Below are 17392 nucleotides of genomic sequence, written 5' to 3' on the forward strand. Positions count from 1 at the left end.
GTTTTTGATTGACTTTTATTCATAGGATGGAGCATAATATATATATTTACCAACTATGTTTTTTTGGGGGATTTTTAGAAGATCCCTGTCACATTTGAATATATATATATGATAATGCATTTGAATTGATATGTTTATAATGATTAACACACAATTTTAAAGAGACAGGCTCGACAACATTCATTTATTTGGTTATTTCCAATATGCTTACTTATACTGTACAAGGCAGTGGTCTCCAAACTGTGGCCCGGGGGCCAGATGCGGCCCTTTGCATGGTTTTATTCGGCCTTGGGGCACTATTTCACCCACTGATACCAAAAATGGGGCATAATTGCCCCCACCGACACTAATGAAGAGGCACAATTCCTTGAAATTACACCAATATTCTTCCCACTGACACCAAAGATGGGGCATTGCTTTTTCCCCACTGACATTGAGTTCTTTTCTACTCCCAATGACCACAGTCCGGCCCCCTTAAAGTCTGTAGGACTGTAAGCTGGCCCTTTGTTTAGAAAGTTAGGAGACCCCTGGTATAAGGGAAAGATCACACATCCATTCAAAGATGGCTGCACCGCAACCTCCGGTTCCCGTCACACGTCTTTGTTAAGCACAAGTGTGATTTGATTCATTATTCAAGAGGGGTCCTACTATCTGGTGAGCTTTAAAGATATTGCCATGAAGATAACTTTCAGGCCCCGTACACACGACCGAGTTTCTCGGCAGAATTCAGCCAGAAACTCGATCGGAGCCGTATTCTGCCGAGAAACCCGGTCGTGTGTACATGTTCTCTATTTCCTCGTTGTTCAATGGGAAATTTCGGCTCGCCGAAATCCTCGGCGGCTTCACAAGGAACTCGACGAGCAAAACAATGTGTTTTGCCCATCGAGTTTCTCGGACGTGTGTACGGGGCCTAAGAGGATTGTTCATTAAGGAACTTTGCACATGTGCATATTCTAGTGCTGGGAATAAGGACTTACATTTTGAGATCTTTTTGGAGAAAGGAGGATTTCAGCAGCTGGCATTATACACATTTTTGTAAATACTACACAATGAGGATCCCATTTTTTGCATGAGCCACCACACGGATGAAACCGCAATTTTAAAAGGACAATTATAAGATTTCATATATTTTAAGTGCTGATTTGCACAGTGTTAAAATGCAACTCATGTCTACAGATTAGTATTCGTAGATATACTTTACACCAGGGGGTCTCCAAACTTTTTAAACAAAGGGCCAGTTTAGTGTCCTTCAAACTTTACAGGGGCCGAACTGTGGCCAGTGTGAGTAGAAAATGTGCCGGCATCAGTGAGAGTAAACATTGCTCCATCATTAGTTTTAAAATGTTTGGTTTTAGCAGGAAGAATAGTGTCCCATGGTTGGTTTCTATGGAAGGAATAGTGCCTGCCAATGGTGTCAGTGGGAGGAATAGCGCACCATGGATGGTATCAATGGAAGCGATAGTGCCCCTATAACAGTGTCAGTGGGAGGAATAGTGCCCCATCATTGGTCTCAGCAGGAGGAGTAGTGCCCCATCTATGGTGTCAGTGGGAGGAATAGTGTCCCATTAATGGTGTCAGTGGGAGAAATGGTGACTCATCTTTGGTGTCAGTTGAAGGAATAATGTTCTAAGGGCCGGATAGAGGAAAGCAAAGGGCCGCACCTGGACCCCGGGCCGCAGTTTGGAGACCACTGATTTACACCCAAGTTAATACACTGATGAGAAGATGTGATTCGCTTTCTGAGTCCCTTGCACTTTGATAGCAGTCGGTGCACCCTTTTTCTAATTCCATTTTGTACAACAGGACTGTGCTGTATTTACGTATGTCTTTATTCATTTTTCAGGGCCTCCTGTAATTGTTGCAGTAGATATAGAAGTCACCAGCATTGACCATATATCTGAAGTAAACATGGTAATGTAAACTACTGAGGCCTATGCATTGTTAGAGTTAGACTAGCCTGTGATTCACTACCCTTTACACGTGTTGGGAGACAGATCACATACAGTATATGTTCAAAACAACCAGATCCATAGACAATCTAATGCCTGTGCAGGGGCGGACTGACCATTCAGGCTCTCGGGCACTGCCCAAGGGCCCCATGCCACTAGGGGGCCCCATCAGGGTTGCCAGGCTCAGTAAAACCAGGGACAGTATGTAAAAATCCGTTTTTTTTACATCTGTCCCTGATATGTCCGATAAAGACATGCTTTTAAAGTGAAAATCCTGAGATTTTAGCTGCCCCGTCACCTGGCGTGATGGCTATCTGTAGGCCCAGGGGCCTCATAATCTTCTATTGCCCGGGGGCCCCATGAGTTGTCAGTCCGCCCCTGTGCCTATGTGTCACACAGTACTCTGTCACTCATGCCTCCTCATGATACAACTTACCATTTATAGCGGAAGTAACCTATCCATAAAACAGTTTCATTTCTGCCAAGTGCCTGAAATGTAACACTCTCATTGGTTGTGCTCTCAACCAAACTGCTGTCAAACCATTCAATGGCTGGTGTCATAACTGATCACATGTGCAGCATCATGTCAGTTGTAGATTAAACATAGACAAAGATGGCAGCTTCCTTGACTAAAAACAATAGGGGGATTTACTTACACTTTAACTACTTGCCGACCAGCCGCTGCAGTTCTACGGCGGCAGGTCGGCTCCCCTGCGCGAGAGCCCGTAGTATAACGTCGGCTCTCTAAGCGGCCACTAGGGGCGTATGTGTGCCGCCGGCTCGTCCCTGACTCCCGTGCCCGGCGGGCGCAATCGCCACTGGGCACCCACGATTGCTGGGTGCCCAGTGAGCGAGGACCGGGAGCTGTATGTGTAAACACACAGCTCCCGGTCCTGTCAGGGGAGAAATGCCTGACCGTCTGTTCATACAATGTATGAACAGCGATCAGTCATTTCCCCTAGTGAGGCCAGCCCCCCTACAGTTAGAACACACCCAGGGTACATACATAACCCCTTCCCCGCCCCCTAGTGTTAACCCCTTCCCTGCCAGTGGCATTTTTATAGTAATCCAATGCATTTTTATAGCACTGATCGCTATGAAAATGCCAATGGTCCCAAAAATGTGTCAAAAGTGTCCTAAGTGTCCGCCATAATGTCGCAGTACCGAAAAAAAATCACTGATCGCCGCCATTACTAGTAAAAAAAAAAATAATAAAAATGCCATAAAACTACCCCCTATTTTGTAAACGCTATAACTTTTGCGCAAACCAATCAATAAACGTTTATTGCGATTTTTTTTTAATGAAAAATATGTAGAAGAATACGTATCGGCCTAAACTGAGGAAAAAAAATATTTTTATATATTTTTTGGGGATATTTATTATAGCAAAAAGTAAAAAATATTATTTTTTTTCAAAATTGTTGCTCTATTTTTGTTTATAGCGCAAAAACTAAAAACCACAGAGGTGATCAAATACCACCAAAAGAAAGCTCTATTTGTGGGAAAAAAAGGATGCCAATTTTGTTCGGGAGCCACTTGCACGACCGCGCAATTGTCAGTTAAAGCGACGCAGTGCCGAATCGCAAAAAGTGCTCTGGTCTTTGACCAGCAATATGGTCCGGGGGTTAAGTGGTTAAGAACAGTAGACTCATTAATCAACCTATAACAGAAGAGGAGGTGTGTTTTTTAATAAGTGTGTTCGTCCATCTTAACAAAAAATTAATTCATTATACAGTGTGCATGTAATTTATTTCAATCATTTAGCCCTAAAGACTTCATCTCAGGAGATCCATTGTGATTCTCTTTTTAATAGGAAAAGTCATCAGTCTCCCCTGCTCCCCAACCTGCAAACGGTATGTAAATCTGCAAATGTCACACAGACGGAATCTTCATTATAGCATTGTCTGACATGTTCAATAAGTCTCAAAATCCCACTGCTGCCTTGATTAATCTTTTGTGTTCGTTTATAAGGTTCTTTAGTAATAGTATTTTCTTAATTTGAAACAATGAAAAAAACGGTTAAGCTTTTCTCACAGTTCTGTTAATAATGTGCAAATCTAAAGGCCCGTACACACGATCGGACTTTCAGATGGAAATTGTGTGATGGCAGGATGTTGTCGGATAATCTGACCGTTTGTAAGCTCCATCGAACAATTGTTGTCGGACAACATTAGCAAAAGTTACCCAAAGGGTGCCGCTAAAGAGCTGAAAAACCACGTAGTACGTCTTGTACGTCACTACGTTTGTGTATGTTGGGCAACAATTCTTTGCCGTTTGTATGTAATACAACATCACGGCCAACGCCCTTCGCACAAAATTCCACAGCTTTGTCCCATGGAAATCCGATCGTGTGTACGAGGCTTTAGATCAGAGGTCTCCAAAGTTTCTAAACAAAGGGCCAGTTTACTGTCCTTTAGACATTACGGGGCCGGACTGTGACCATCGGGCGTAGAAAAAGTTCTGACATCAGTGAGGAGGAAAAAATGCCTTATCGTTTGTTTCAGTGCCTCATCATTGGTGTCAGTGGGGGAGGGGGGCGGGATTGTGCCCCATTCTTGGTGTCACTGGGAAGAATTGTGCCCCATCATTTGTGTCAATGGGGCCAATTATTTGTGTCATTGGGAGAAATTGGGCACTATCATTAGGCCCCATTGTTGGTTTAATTGGGAGTAATAGTGCCCTATTATTGAACCCCATTGTGGGTCTCATTGGGAGGAATTGTGCCCCATTATTGGGTGTCATTGGGCCCCAATGGGAGGAATTGGGCTCCATTATTGGGTGTCATTGGGCCCCAATAGGAGGAATTGGGCTCCATTATTGGGTGTCATTGGGCCCCATTGGGAGGAATTGGGCTCCATTATTGGGTGTCATTGGGCCCCATTGGGAGGAATTGTGCTTTATTATTGGGTGTCATTGGGCCCCATTGTTGGTCTCGTTGGGATGAATTGTGTCCCATTATTGAGTGTCATTGGGTCCCATTGGGAGGAATTGTGCCCCATCATTTGTGTCAATGGGGCCAATTGTTTGTGTCATTGGGAGAAATTGGGCCCCATCATTAGACCCCATTGTTGGTTTAATTGGGAGTAATAGTGCCCTATTATTGGGCCCCATTGTGGGTCTCAATAATTGTGCCCCATTATTGGGTGTCATTGGGCCCCAATGAGAGGAACTGGGCTCCATTATTGGGTGTCATTGGGCCCCAATAGGAGGAATCGGGCTCCATTATTGGGTGTCATTGGGCCCCATTGGGAGGGATTGGGCTCCATTTTTGGGTGTCATTGGGCCCCATTGGGAGGAATTGTGCTCCATTATTGGGTGTCATTGGGCCCCATTGTTGGTCTCGTTGGGATGAATTGTGTCCCATTATTGAGTGTTATTAGGCCCCATTGGGAAAAATTGTGCTCCATTATTGGGTGTCATCGGGCCCCATTGGGAGGAATTGTGCTCCATTATTAGGTGTCATTGGGCCCCATTGGGAGGAATTGTGCTTTATTATTGGGTGTCATTGGGCCCCATTGTTGGTCTCGTTGGGATGAATTGTGTCCCATATATTGAGTGTCATTGGGCCCCATTGGGAGGAATTGTGCTCCATTATTGGGTGTCACCGGGCCCTATTGGGAGGAATTGTGCTCCATTATTGGGTGTCATTGGGCCCCATTGTTGGTCTCATTGGGAGGAATTTGGCCCCAATTATTGGGTGTCATTGGGCACCATTGTTGGTCTCATTGGGAGGAATTTGGCCCCAATTATTGAGTGTCATTGGGCCCCATTGTTGGTCTCATTGGGATGAATTGTGCCCTTTCATTGGTGTCATGGGGGGGGGGAATTATGGCCCCGGGCCGGGTAAAAGCAAGCAAAGGGCCACATCTGGCCCCCGGGCCGCAGTTTGGAGACCACTGCTTTAGATTATGTGGAAGATTCATGGGGGGGGGGGGGGGGTGGAATAGAATCAAAAAGTATATGCAGCATTTTGGAAGGGTCCTTAGCACTTAGGAGCTCTGATTTCTGTCTGGGATCCATCTGTCTGTGTTAGCTCAGCCACTGGTTGAAGTCCACTGTCACTGAAAACTGGCCAACATACAATGACAGTTGACTCTTATTGAACAGCGTAGTTTTGGCCTGTTTTGTACTGTATTTCTCTGGCGACACCATTTGATTCAATATAGTCAACTGTTCAATAAACTTTTGTCAAAGGAGCCTGTTGGAAAATTTCCAGCTGGAGAGCACTTGCATCCAATTACATGCAGGCAATGTTGGGGCATTCTTGCAGAATAAAATGGCTCTATTAGATCTGGATGTAATGAAGTTTCACAAGAACCTCCTCAGGTTTTTTGTGCAGTCACAGACCTAGAGCATAGAAGACTGAGCATTCATTCAGGGAATATCAACTTGAAACAAAACTGTTGCTACCTTATCTCCTTTGGTACTCCAGTCAATCCCCCAAGCTCTACAATAAATATATAAAAGGCATTCTAGGTCTGGGCTGTCTTTTGTTAAACTGAAACTTTAGTCAGAAAATTAAAGCGGGAGTTCACCCATTTCTAAAAAAAAAATTTTTCTTCCCCTAGATTCCTGCTCGTTCGGTCTAGGGGAATTGGCTATTTGTATTAAAATATGAGCCGTACTTACCCATTTTCGAGCTGCATCTTCTTCCGTCGCTTCCGGGTATGGGTCTTCGGGATCGGGCGTTCCTTCTTGATTGACATTCTTCCGAGAGGCTTCCGACGGTCGCATCCATCGCGTCACTCGTAGCCGAAAGAAGCCGAACGTCGGTGCGGCTCTATACTGCGCCTGCGCACCGACGTTCGGCTTCTTTCGGAAAATCGTGACGCGCTGGATGCGACCGTCGGAAGCCTCTCGGAAGACTGTCAATCAAGAAGGAACGCCCATTCCCGAAGCCCATACCCGGAAGCGACGGAAGAAGATGCAGCTCGAAAACGGGTAAGTACTGCACATATTTTAATACAAATAGCCGATTCCCCTAGAGAAAACGAGCAGGAAGCTAAGGGGAAAAAGTGCCCTCTAAGGGTGAACCCCCGCTTTAAGTCCTGCTAGATAACTTCAGGCTGGCCCCTTTTGCAGGTATGTAAAACATTAAAAATAAGTGCCTATCCTGTGTACAATCCAGTAATGAACTGTTTTACCCTTGGCTGCTCATGTGCTCTCCATTTTTAGGTATTTTTAGGCACTGCCGAATTTGTAGAGGCTGATTTGCTGACCAGAAATAAGCCCTCCTATCCTTTACAGCCAAGGAAGCTGCTTCTGTTTGATCTGCAATTACCTTGGTGCTGCACGTGTGATCAGTTATGACACAGCCATTTGATGGTTTGACAGTTTGGTTGAGGACACAAGCAAATGTGACAGTTGGCAATCACAGCAATCCAGGAATGTAATTGTTTTTGGAAACCGTTAAATGTATGTGTTTAGTTCTGCTTTATGATTTACTGCTGCTCAGGGACTCTGGGCTTCAGCAAAATGGAAATAAGAGCAATGCTGGAGGCAATTTACAGCACACACTAATCTTACCGGTAGTAGCGTAAATATTAAGTGTAAAGTATGTTCCTTGCTAAAGAACATTATTTTTTATCAAGGTGTTATGAGTAAATTTCTGTTTTAAGATCTGGGTAAGTGAATTTACATGAAGCCAAGGTCGTCTCAATCAGAGATCCTACTTGCTACTACAAGAGGCAACTAAGTGGAGGCACTGCCAGAAAAATTGTAGAATAAAGTCCTAGGCCCAGATTCTCAAAGGAGATACGACGGCGTATCTCCAGATACGGCGTCGTATCTCTAAGTCTGAGCCGTCGTATCTATGCGCCTGATTCTTAGAATCAGTTACGCATAGATTTCTATTAGATCCGACCGGCGTAAGTCTCTTACGCCGTCGGATCTTAACTGCATATTTACGCTGGCCGCTAGGGGTGTGTACGCTGATTTACGCCTAGAAATATGTAAATCAGCTAGATACGCGAATTCACGAACGTACGCCCGGCCGACGCAGTACAGATACGCCGTTTACGTTAGGCTTTTCCCGGCGTAAAGTTACCCCTGCTATATGAGGCGTACATGAGGCGTAACAATGTTAAGTATGGACGATGTTCTCGCGTCGAATTTTGAAAATGTTACGTCGTTTCCGTAAGTCGTTCGCGAATAGGGCTGGGCGTCATTTACGTTCACGTCGAAAGCATTGGCTTCTTGCGGGTTAATTTGGAGCATGCGCACTGGGATTTTGATAACACACGCCCACATCTACCACATTTGAATTAGGCGAGCTTATGCCGGCCTATTTACGATACGCCGCCGCAACTTTCTTTTGAGAATACGGCACTTGCCTGTAAAAGTTGAGGAGGCGTAACGTAAATAGGATACGTTACGCCCGCACAAAGATACGCGCATCTACGTAAATCCGGGCCCTTTTTTCCCACCCATGTGGAGGCTCATGCCGCGTACACACGATCATTTTTCAGCATAAACTATGTTTTTCCAACTTCATCATTAAAACCACGTCATTTTTAAAAAATGATCTAGCAAAGTGCCGTGACGTACAACACATACGACGGCACTATAAAGGGAAACTTCTATTCGCCTTTGGGCTGCTTTAGCTGATTCCTTGTTAGTAAAAGACGATTCGCACTTTTTTGTCTGTTACAGCGTGATGAATGTGCTTACTCCATTATGAACGGTAGTTTTACCAGAACGAGCGCTCCCATCTCATAACTTGCTTCTGAGCATGCGCGGGTTTTTAACATCGTTTTAGCCCACACACGATCATTTTTTACAACCCGAAAAACGACATTGTTTAAAACGACGTTAAAAAATGCAGCATGTTCGAAAAAAAATTTGTCGTTTTTCAGAACCTGAAAAATGATGTGAAGCCCACACACGATCATTTTAAATGATATTTTTTTAAAACAACATTTTTTTTCATGCCGAAAAATGATCGTGTGTATGCGGCATCAGTCTCTAACACAAGTACAAATTGTAAAGAAAAAAAATTGTTAAAAAATTCCTGGAACTTGTGCTTGGCCACAATTAAAGCGAGACTGCTGCACTAAAAATAAGCTGAATACTAAAGCACACAAATTCCGTAAAAATATTAGTAGTGCGCAATCTCATGCAAAAAAAAATAAAAAATAAAGTCCAAACAAAGGGGGTTATTTACTAAAGGCAAATCCACTTTGCACTACAAGTGCAAACTTCAAGGGTAAAGTGCACTTGGAAGTGCAGTCGCTGGAGAGCCAAGGGGGACATGCAAGGAAAATTAAAAAAACAGCATTTTTGCTTGTACATGATTGGATAATAAAATCAGCAAGTTTTCCCTCATTTCAGATCTACCCCTCAGATTTACAGCGACTGCACTTCCAAGTGCACTTTCAGTGCAATTTCAAGTGCACTTTGCACTTGTAGTTTGTACTTGTAGTGAAAAGTGGATTTGCCTTTAGTAAATAACCCCCAAAGTCCATCCAGGTGTATAAATGCTATCATTGATCTCCCAAGGTGCCCCAATAGATTTCTATAGCCCTGATACCTGATATGAGGTTAAGATGCAGACAATTGGAACCTATAGTGGAAGTCACTCTGACAAGGATTTCAAGAGGCAGGTCTGAGTGATAATCTTCCAACGAGAGTGACATTACTGTCCAATCAAATAGTCCTATTGGATAGTGAATTTAGAGTTGATAGGGCTTAGCGAGGAAGTCAGAAAAAGTCAGGTTGCATTACCAAACTGAAATTAAATCAGAGAGGGACATATTATAAGTAAAGTCTAATGCCTCGTACCCACGATCGCGATTCCCGAAGAGAAAAGTTCGATGTGAGGTTTTTGTCGCAAATTCTGACCGTGAGTATGCTCCATCGCATTTTTCAGTCAAGAAAAGATTGAGAGCAGGATCTCAATTTTCGTGACAGGAAAAATTCCTGTCGCAAATCGCGTTTGCGCATGCTCAGAATCAAGCAGAAGAGCCAAACTGCCTATTGAACTTCATTGATCGCGGCTCGTCGTACGTGTTCTACGTCACCGTTTTTTTGACGTTTGGAATTTCAAACAAGATTAGTGTGAGGCCTCGTACACACGACCGAGGAACTCGACTGGCGAAACACATCGTTTTCCTCGTCGAGTTCCTTGTTAGGCTGTCGAGGAACTCGACAAGGCAAGTTTCTCCATTCCCGTCGAGGAAATAGAGAACTTGCTCTCTTTTTGGCTCGTCGAGTTTCTCGACAGTTTCCTCGTCGAAAATGTACACACGACCGGTTTCCTCGGCAAAAAAATATCTCCTAGCAAGTTTCTTGCTGGTTTTTGCCGAGAAACTTGGTCGTGTGTACGAGGCCTCACTGTGTGTATGCAAGACAAATTTCAGCCATTTTCCTGCTGAAAAGAAAACCACTGTTTTCTTGTTGGAAATCGTGATAGTTTGTACAAGGCATTAGGTTGGGTTCACACTGCTGTGTGGAGCGACTCACAGCAGGGGCATTGCTGTTCTCCGTTTCAGGGACGAATCAGGCCCAAGTTTTTGCCTGAATTCAAACAGAACATTGAAACAGAGCCAAAATGCACAGGACCTCTGTGCAATCCACTCCGCAGCCGCCACAGAGATGTGTGAACTGGCTCCATTTAGAACCGGGCACACTCTCCTGTCATGCGAATTGGATGCGTGGAAACCTGCATCCAATTTGCATAACTGTGAGCCCAACCTCAAGGAGGCATATTGTGATGTCTGCTCTTAACCCCTTGGCGCCGGCGCCTCCAGGCATCCGGTTTATGACCATGTGACCGCCGATCATGGCGATCACATGATCAGAAAGCTCCTGATCGCAAAAAGCGCTTGGGAGCTTTCCGTTAGCCGGCGCTAACTGTGACAGCAGCACGCAGGGCACACGCTCTCAGCACTAATGCACACAAATATGCGCCCGCTCTGTGTCAAGGCCCATCTGCCGAGAGGTCGCATATTTGCTTGCGGCCGGCGCCAAGAGGTTAAGCAGGCCTTTCACCTTTTGAATATTATCCTGCATTTGCTTTGAAAGTGATCTTATCCTGAAAAATGATGTTTAATGTTAATTTTTTGTAGAGTGCTTTGTGAAACCATCAGTCAGTCTTGTTATTGTTTAGGAATACACAATGACAGTTTTCCTGCGTCAGAGCTGGAGGGATGAAAGGCTTTCTTACAACCATACCAACAAAACTCTTGGCTTTGACAGTAGATTTGTTGAGAAACTTTGGCTTCCAGATACCTTTATTGTAAATTCCAAGAATGCCTGGTTTCATGATGTGACCGTGGAAAACAAGCTAATCCGACTCCAGCCAGATGGTGTCATCCTATACAGCAGTAGGTAAGCAATTGTCTTTAATGACCTCTACTAAGAACACTGTTATAAATTAATCATCCAAACAATGTAACTTCCTATGTCAGGTGTTTAAAAAGGGATAACGGCACTTGAAGTACTCTTTACTGACTATTGAAATAATAATAATTACTGGCCCTTCTAAAGGAACCAAGTTATGAGAAGTATGGGGATTTAGAACTCCTTGTTACAAGGCAGGGACTCAGAAAACAATGAAGTCATAGGATCCATATTCATTGAGAAAATGCAAAGCATTCTCTGCCCTTGCAGAGCAGCTAATCTTGTGTGTTCACAAGAGACCCAGAAGCTAGTGGAGATCACTGGAGTAGCAGTGACTATAAGCCTTCGTTTACATTGGTGTGATTTGTCATGCGATTTTTCCAAATCGCATGAAAAGTCGCACTACATTGCGATTATGAAGAGTTCCTGCACTACTTTTTACCAATGTCATTGCAACTTGCATAGATTTCTGTTAAAGGTTTGTTTTTTATTTTCTAAATAGGTTCCTTTAACCACTTAACCTCTTGACCACCGCCCCATGTCAAAAAGACGTCCTCTTTTTAAAGTTGAATATCTCGATAACGGCAGCAGCTGCTGCCACAACCGAGATATTCATCTTTTCAGGGGGCGGTGGTGTACACGATAACGGCGGTCTCCGCAGCGGATTCGCCGCGAGATCGCCGTTATCGGTGGCGGGAGAGGGCCCCCCCCCCCCCTCCCGCCGCTCTCCCGCGCCCTCCGCCGCTTACCGGAGCCGTCGGTAGCGGCGGAGGGGATCGGATGTGTCCGGCAGCTGAGCGGGGACGGGACTGAAGGAGAAATCTCCTTCACCCGTCCTCATAGCTCTGCTGGGCGGAAGTGACGTCAAAATGTCAGTCCCGCCCAGCCTCTTAAAGAAACATTTTTTTTTTTGTCATTTGAAAAAATGACATTTTTTTTTTTTTATTTTTTTTTTTGCATTTAAGTCTAATTATGAGATCTGAGGTCTTTTTGACCCCAGATCTCATATTTAAGAGGACCTGTCATGCTTTTTTCTATTACAAGGGATGTTTACATTCCTTGTAATAGGAATAAAAGTGATCAATTTTTTTTTTTTTTTTTTCAGTGTAAAAAATTATAAAACTAAATAAAAATAAATAAGAAAACCAAAAAAAAATTTTTTAAAGCGCCCCGTCCCGACGAGCTCGCGCGCAGAATCAAACGCATACGCGAGTAGCGCCCGCATATGAAAACGGTATTCAAACCACACAAGTGAGGTATCGCCGCGATCGTTAGAGTGAGAGCAATAATTCTAGCCCTAGACCTACTCTGCAACTCAAAAAATGCAACCTGTAGAATTTTTTAAACGTCGCCTATCGAGATTTTTAAGGGTAAAAGTTTGACACCATGCCACGAGCGGGCGCAATTTTTAAGCGTGACATGTTGGGTATCATTTTACTCGGCGTAACATTATCTTTCACAATATATAAAAAAATTGGGCAAAATGTATTGTTGTCTTATTTTTTAATTCAAAAAAGTGATTTTTATCCAAAAAAAGTGCGCTTGTAAGACCGCTGCGCAAATACGGTGTGACAAAAAGTATTGCAATGACTGCCATTTTATTCCCTAGGATGTCTGCTAAAACAAATATATAATGTTTGGGGGTTCTGATTAATTTTCTAGCAAAAAAATTGTGATTTTCACATGAAGGAGAGAAGTGCCAGAATTCACCTGGTGGGCAAGTGGTTAAGGACCGCCGCACAACGATATACGTCGGCAGAATGGCACGGCTGGGCACATGGACGTATATATACTTCCCCTTTAAGAGCCCAGCCGTGGGTCGCGAGCGCTGGCGCTTGTGAGCTGGTGCCATCTGGTGGTGGCCGTTGGTATTACAAGTTAGGCATTACAAGTTAAACAGCAATTCTAATGTCATTTTTCACTATTTTCACTGCCATCTTCTTTCCTCTAATTAGAACCCCCAAACATTATATATATTTTTTATCCTAACACCCTAGAGAATAAAATGGCGATCGTTGCAATACTTTCTGTCACGCCGTATTTGCGCAGCGGTCTTACAAGCGCACTTTTTTGGGAAAAAATTACAATTAAAAAATAAGACAACAGTAAAGTTATCCCCATTTTTTTTAATATTATGAAAGATAATTTTACGCCGTGTAAATTCATACCCAACATGTCACGCTTCAAAATTGCGTCCGCTCGTGGAATGCCGACAAACTTTTACCCTTTAAAATCTTCATAGGCGACGTTTAAAAAAATCTACAGGTTGCATGTTTTGAGTTACAGAGGAGGTCTAGGGCTAAAATTATTGCTCTTGCTCTACCAATCGCGGCGATACCTCACATGTGTGGTTTGAACACTGTTTACATATGCGGGCGCTGCTCACGTATGTGTTCGCTTGTGCGCGCAAGCCCGTCGGGAAGGGGTGCGTTTTCTGGCTCCTAACTTATTTAGCTGGCTCCTAGATTCCAAGCAAATTTGTCAAACCCTGAATTACAGGCCTACAGTATAAAACGCCAAATTTCCTTGCAAATAATGGTACCGCTTTCAGCACCTAAAATCGGAAATAATCATACCGCCAGGGAGGTTAAAGGGACCTTTTTAGAAAATAAAAAAGAACCTTTACAACCCCTTTAAATGAAATCGCAAGCCACAATGAAATTGGCAGTGCAAATCGCACTGACGTGTACGGCTTTGAAATCGCGCTGAAGTAGCGTGATTTTAAAGTTGCACTGCTGTGATTGGAGGCTTACAGTGATTTCCAACTTCTCTAGGGATCTCACAAATATTGTATACGCATAGGCGTTTGCACAGGGTGTGCCAGGTGTGCCTGGGTACACCCTAATTACCTTGTATGCTGCAGATGCCCCCTGTTTAGACCCATGATATTTCACCAAAGCCCCCAATGAGGCTCCTAAAAAAAAATAAAACAATTATTAAAAAAAAAATAATAATAAATAATAATGAAAATAAAAATAAAATAGTAAAAAGTAATAAAAAAAAAAAAGTAAAAATAAAAGATACTGACACCGTCCACTGCCCCACTGACTCCAAACTCTGCCCTACTAACATTGTCTACTGCTCTACTGCTCTACTGACAACGTGTTTATGCTTTGCGGTGCACACCCTAATGCAATAGGCTGTGCACACCTATGGCATAGTTACATTGGATCAAGCTGGACCATCTTTTGCTGAACCAGTGTAAGAAAATGCCATAACTGACATTCTTTATTCATAACATGATTGCTTTTTCATTCCTAATCAATATCATTTTTTTGTGACATGATCTAAATGAAACCCACCTTGTACAAAGAGAATGGTATTGCTAAAGTCAAGCCCTTTATGGTTTACAGAATAACATCAACTGTTTCCTGTGACATGGACTTAACAAAGTATCCAATGGACGAGCAGGAGTGCTTGTTTGACCTCGAGAGCTGTAAGTGATTTAGAACCTAAGGACATAGTGGTGATATTGGGTTGGGTTTTATAGGGGGAACTTCTGGGTTTTGTGAGGGACAAAGCAGATTGAAACCCTTGGAACTACCAGTTTTCTTTGCAGCTTGCGATTCTTCTTGATCAGAGTGATATTTGTTGGCACAGTTGGCAAGTTAGGTCTGGGCCGTCTTTAAAGTTGATTGAATGAATAAATGACTTGTATAGCGCTACTCATGCGAACTGAATCGCCTCTGGGCAAAATTTTTCTTGCCCCCCCCCCCCCCATGCAATTTTGCTCTCCACCTGCTGTGAGACATACAATAAATATCAGCTAGAATTAAAATCAGTTTACTGTAACAGATCAGGCAGTGATTGCGATTGGTTGCCAGAGGTTACAGCATATCATTACCACTTACTGACTGGTTGCTAGAGGTTACAGCACACATTACGGCTCACTGATTAGTTTCTAGAGGTTACAGTACATGATTTCTTCTTGTTGATTGGTTTCTAGAGATTACTGTACAGTAATACTGCTCACTGATTGGTTGCAAGAGGTTACAGCACATCATCTTTTTACTGCAGAGGGGCATGATATACATATGAATGCCACCTTTATTTACATATGAATGCCACCGGCCTCCGCTATTTACATATGAATGATGCCTCTATTTACATATACATGTTCACGTTATTTACATATGAATGATGGTTATTTACATGTAAACTCAACAAAAGGGCAGAGCTGGGCATCATTATAGTAGCAGCATTTCACACTGAGACATGGTTCTGAAAATTCTGTTATCCTGGCTCTCTTTAGTTCCATTCATTTCTGAGACAGAACAGTCATGCAGTTCAACTCCATGAGGTTGATTTACTAAAACTGGAGAGTGCAAAATCTGGTGTAGCTCTGCATGGTGTCCAATCAGCTTCTAACTGCAGCTTGTTCAATTAGGCTTTGATAATGAAACCCAGAAGCTGTGCAGAGAACCAGATTTTGCACTCTCCAGTTTTAGAAAATTAAACTTTGCATACTGCAAAAATGAAGCCACTAGATCAGCAAGAAATTAAGGGAACTAATACTTGAGGAGGGTGAGGTTACCCAGAACAGCGTCCATGCTTTCTCAGTTCAAGTTTCCTTTAAGGATCCAGGATATAGATAGAAGACAAGCAAGGAAAAAAATAATTATATATAAAAACCAAAGTGTAATTGTTTTATTATTAATAGTAATAAAAAAACATAAATATGGAAATGAAACATTGCAGTAATATTGGAATCAGCTTGTACATAAATGTGTTTCAGCATCATGTAGTGTATAAATGACAGCTGAATTCATTAGATTTGTCTGTGTGACAGAGAGAAAGTGGCACTTTTTTACCTGGAGCAAAACCGTGAATGTAGCTGTAGAATCAAAGTGTCACTACTCAGCATTGTGCTTCACTGAAATAGAAAATGTGGAATAATTGTTGACAATGCTTGAATATGGCATTGCATAATAAACTAATATTACTCTAAAACAGATGGCTACTCAGCAGAGGACATTCTCTACCACTGGTCGGAGAAACAGGAGACGATCCACGGCCTGGATAAACTTGAGCTTGCGCAATTCACCATTACAGGCTATAAATTCACCAAAAAGGTGACAAACTTCAAATCTGGTAAGGGCATGAGCTGTTTGTACGTATTAAAAAAAACAGTGCAAAGTCCAATGGCAGTCATCTAGCACCAGCAGAACTCTGGATGCAGCAACACTCTGTGCTTTGGCCACATGGCCAAACTGGCTGATCAACTGTGGTCAGTTTGTGTGTGACTGAAGCCTAGTACACATGGGCTGAATGTCGGATGACACCAGCCGATTCAATAGAAGCCAGCCAAACTTTGGCCCGTGTGTACGGCAGCCAGGCTGGCTTCTGTCGAAGGGTCATGACCATAAAAGGTCTGTCTATCGTCTCTCGATCAGCGCTCTTAGCCACTTACATTGAAAGTGAAAACTTTAAGGGAAAAAAACTGTTCAAACCTGGCTGCCACTATGTGAAAAAGTAATTGCCCCCTCCCGTGCTGAATCATGAATGAACTGTAATTATCCACAATTTTTTGGAAAGCTGCGTTAAATTTCACTTGCCACACCAAGGCCTAATTACTTCAAAATTGTTAAATAAAGAAATCACATAAATAGAAGCTGTCTGACAAAGTGAAGCACGCTAACAGATGACAAAAAGCCACACATCATGCCACAATCTAAAAAAATTCAAGAACAGATTAGAAACAACGTAATAAACATGTATCGGTCTAGGAAGGGTTTCAAAGCCATTTCTAAGGCAATTGGAACTCTGGTGAACCCCAGGGAGAGCCATTATCCACAAATGGAGATGTAACGGGAGGGCCGTGGGACCCAGGAGCTCTTACACAGATTAAGCCAGGAAATAAGGGACATATTTGGATTGTTTTAACATGGGTCTTAAATCCACGATATATTCAAGAATGTCTACAAGAGCTATTTACAGGTTGTTGATTCTGAACCCAACAGGTCAATAGAAGAGTGACTCATTCAATGTGGGAACATAGACTGTTAAGGTGGTAATTAAGTCTGCTACTGTCATGTAAATTAACTTTAGTCTGGCTTCTAAGACCTTTCATTGAGTTATGCTAATTGACACTGTATTGTGTGAAA

The 17392-nt window shown here is 43.0% G+C and overlaps 1 protein-coding gene across 2 annotated transcripts in view; it reads left to right on the forward strand.

Annotated features, from left to right (window-relative positions):
- Positions 1-17392, forward strand: part of GABRD (gamma-aminobutyric acid type A receptor subunit delta) — a 46310-nt gene that overhangs the window by 19406 nt on the left and 9512 nt on the right. For both annotated transcript variants that reach the window (XM_040325890.1, XM_040325891.1), the window contains exons 3-6: positions 1844-1911; positions 11056-11276; positions 14642-14724; positions 16242-16379. In XM_040325890.1, coding sequence (XP_040181824.1) covers positions 1844-1911; positions 11056-11276; positions 14642-14724; positions 16242-16379 — 510 coding nt within the window. The remainder of the gene's footprint in view (positions 1-1843; positions 1912-11055; positions 11277-14641; positions 14725-16241; positions 16380-17392) is intronic.

Source organism: Rana temporaria, chromosome 10 (assembly GCF_905171775.1).
Source record: "Rana temporaria chromosome 10, aRanTem1.1, whole genome shotgun sequence".
Classification (NCBI taxonomy): Eukaryota; Metazoa; Chordata; class Amphibia; order Anura; family Ranidae; genus Rana; species Rana temporaria.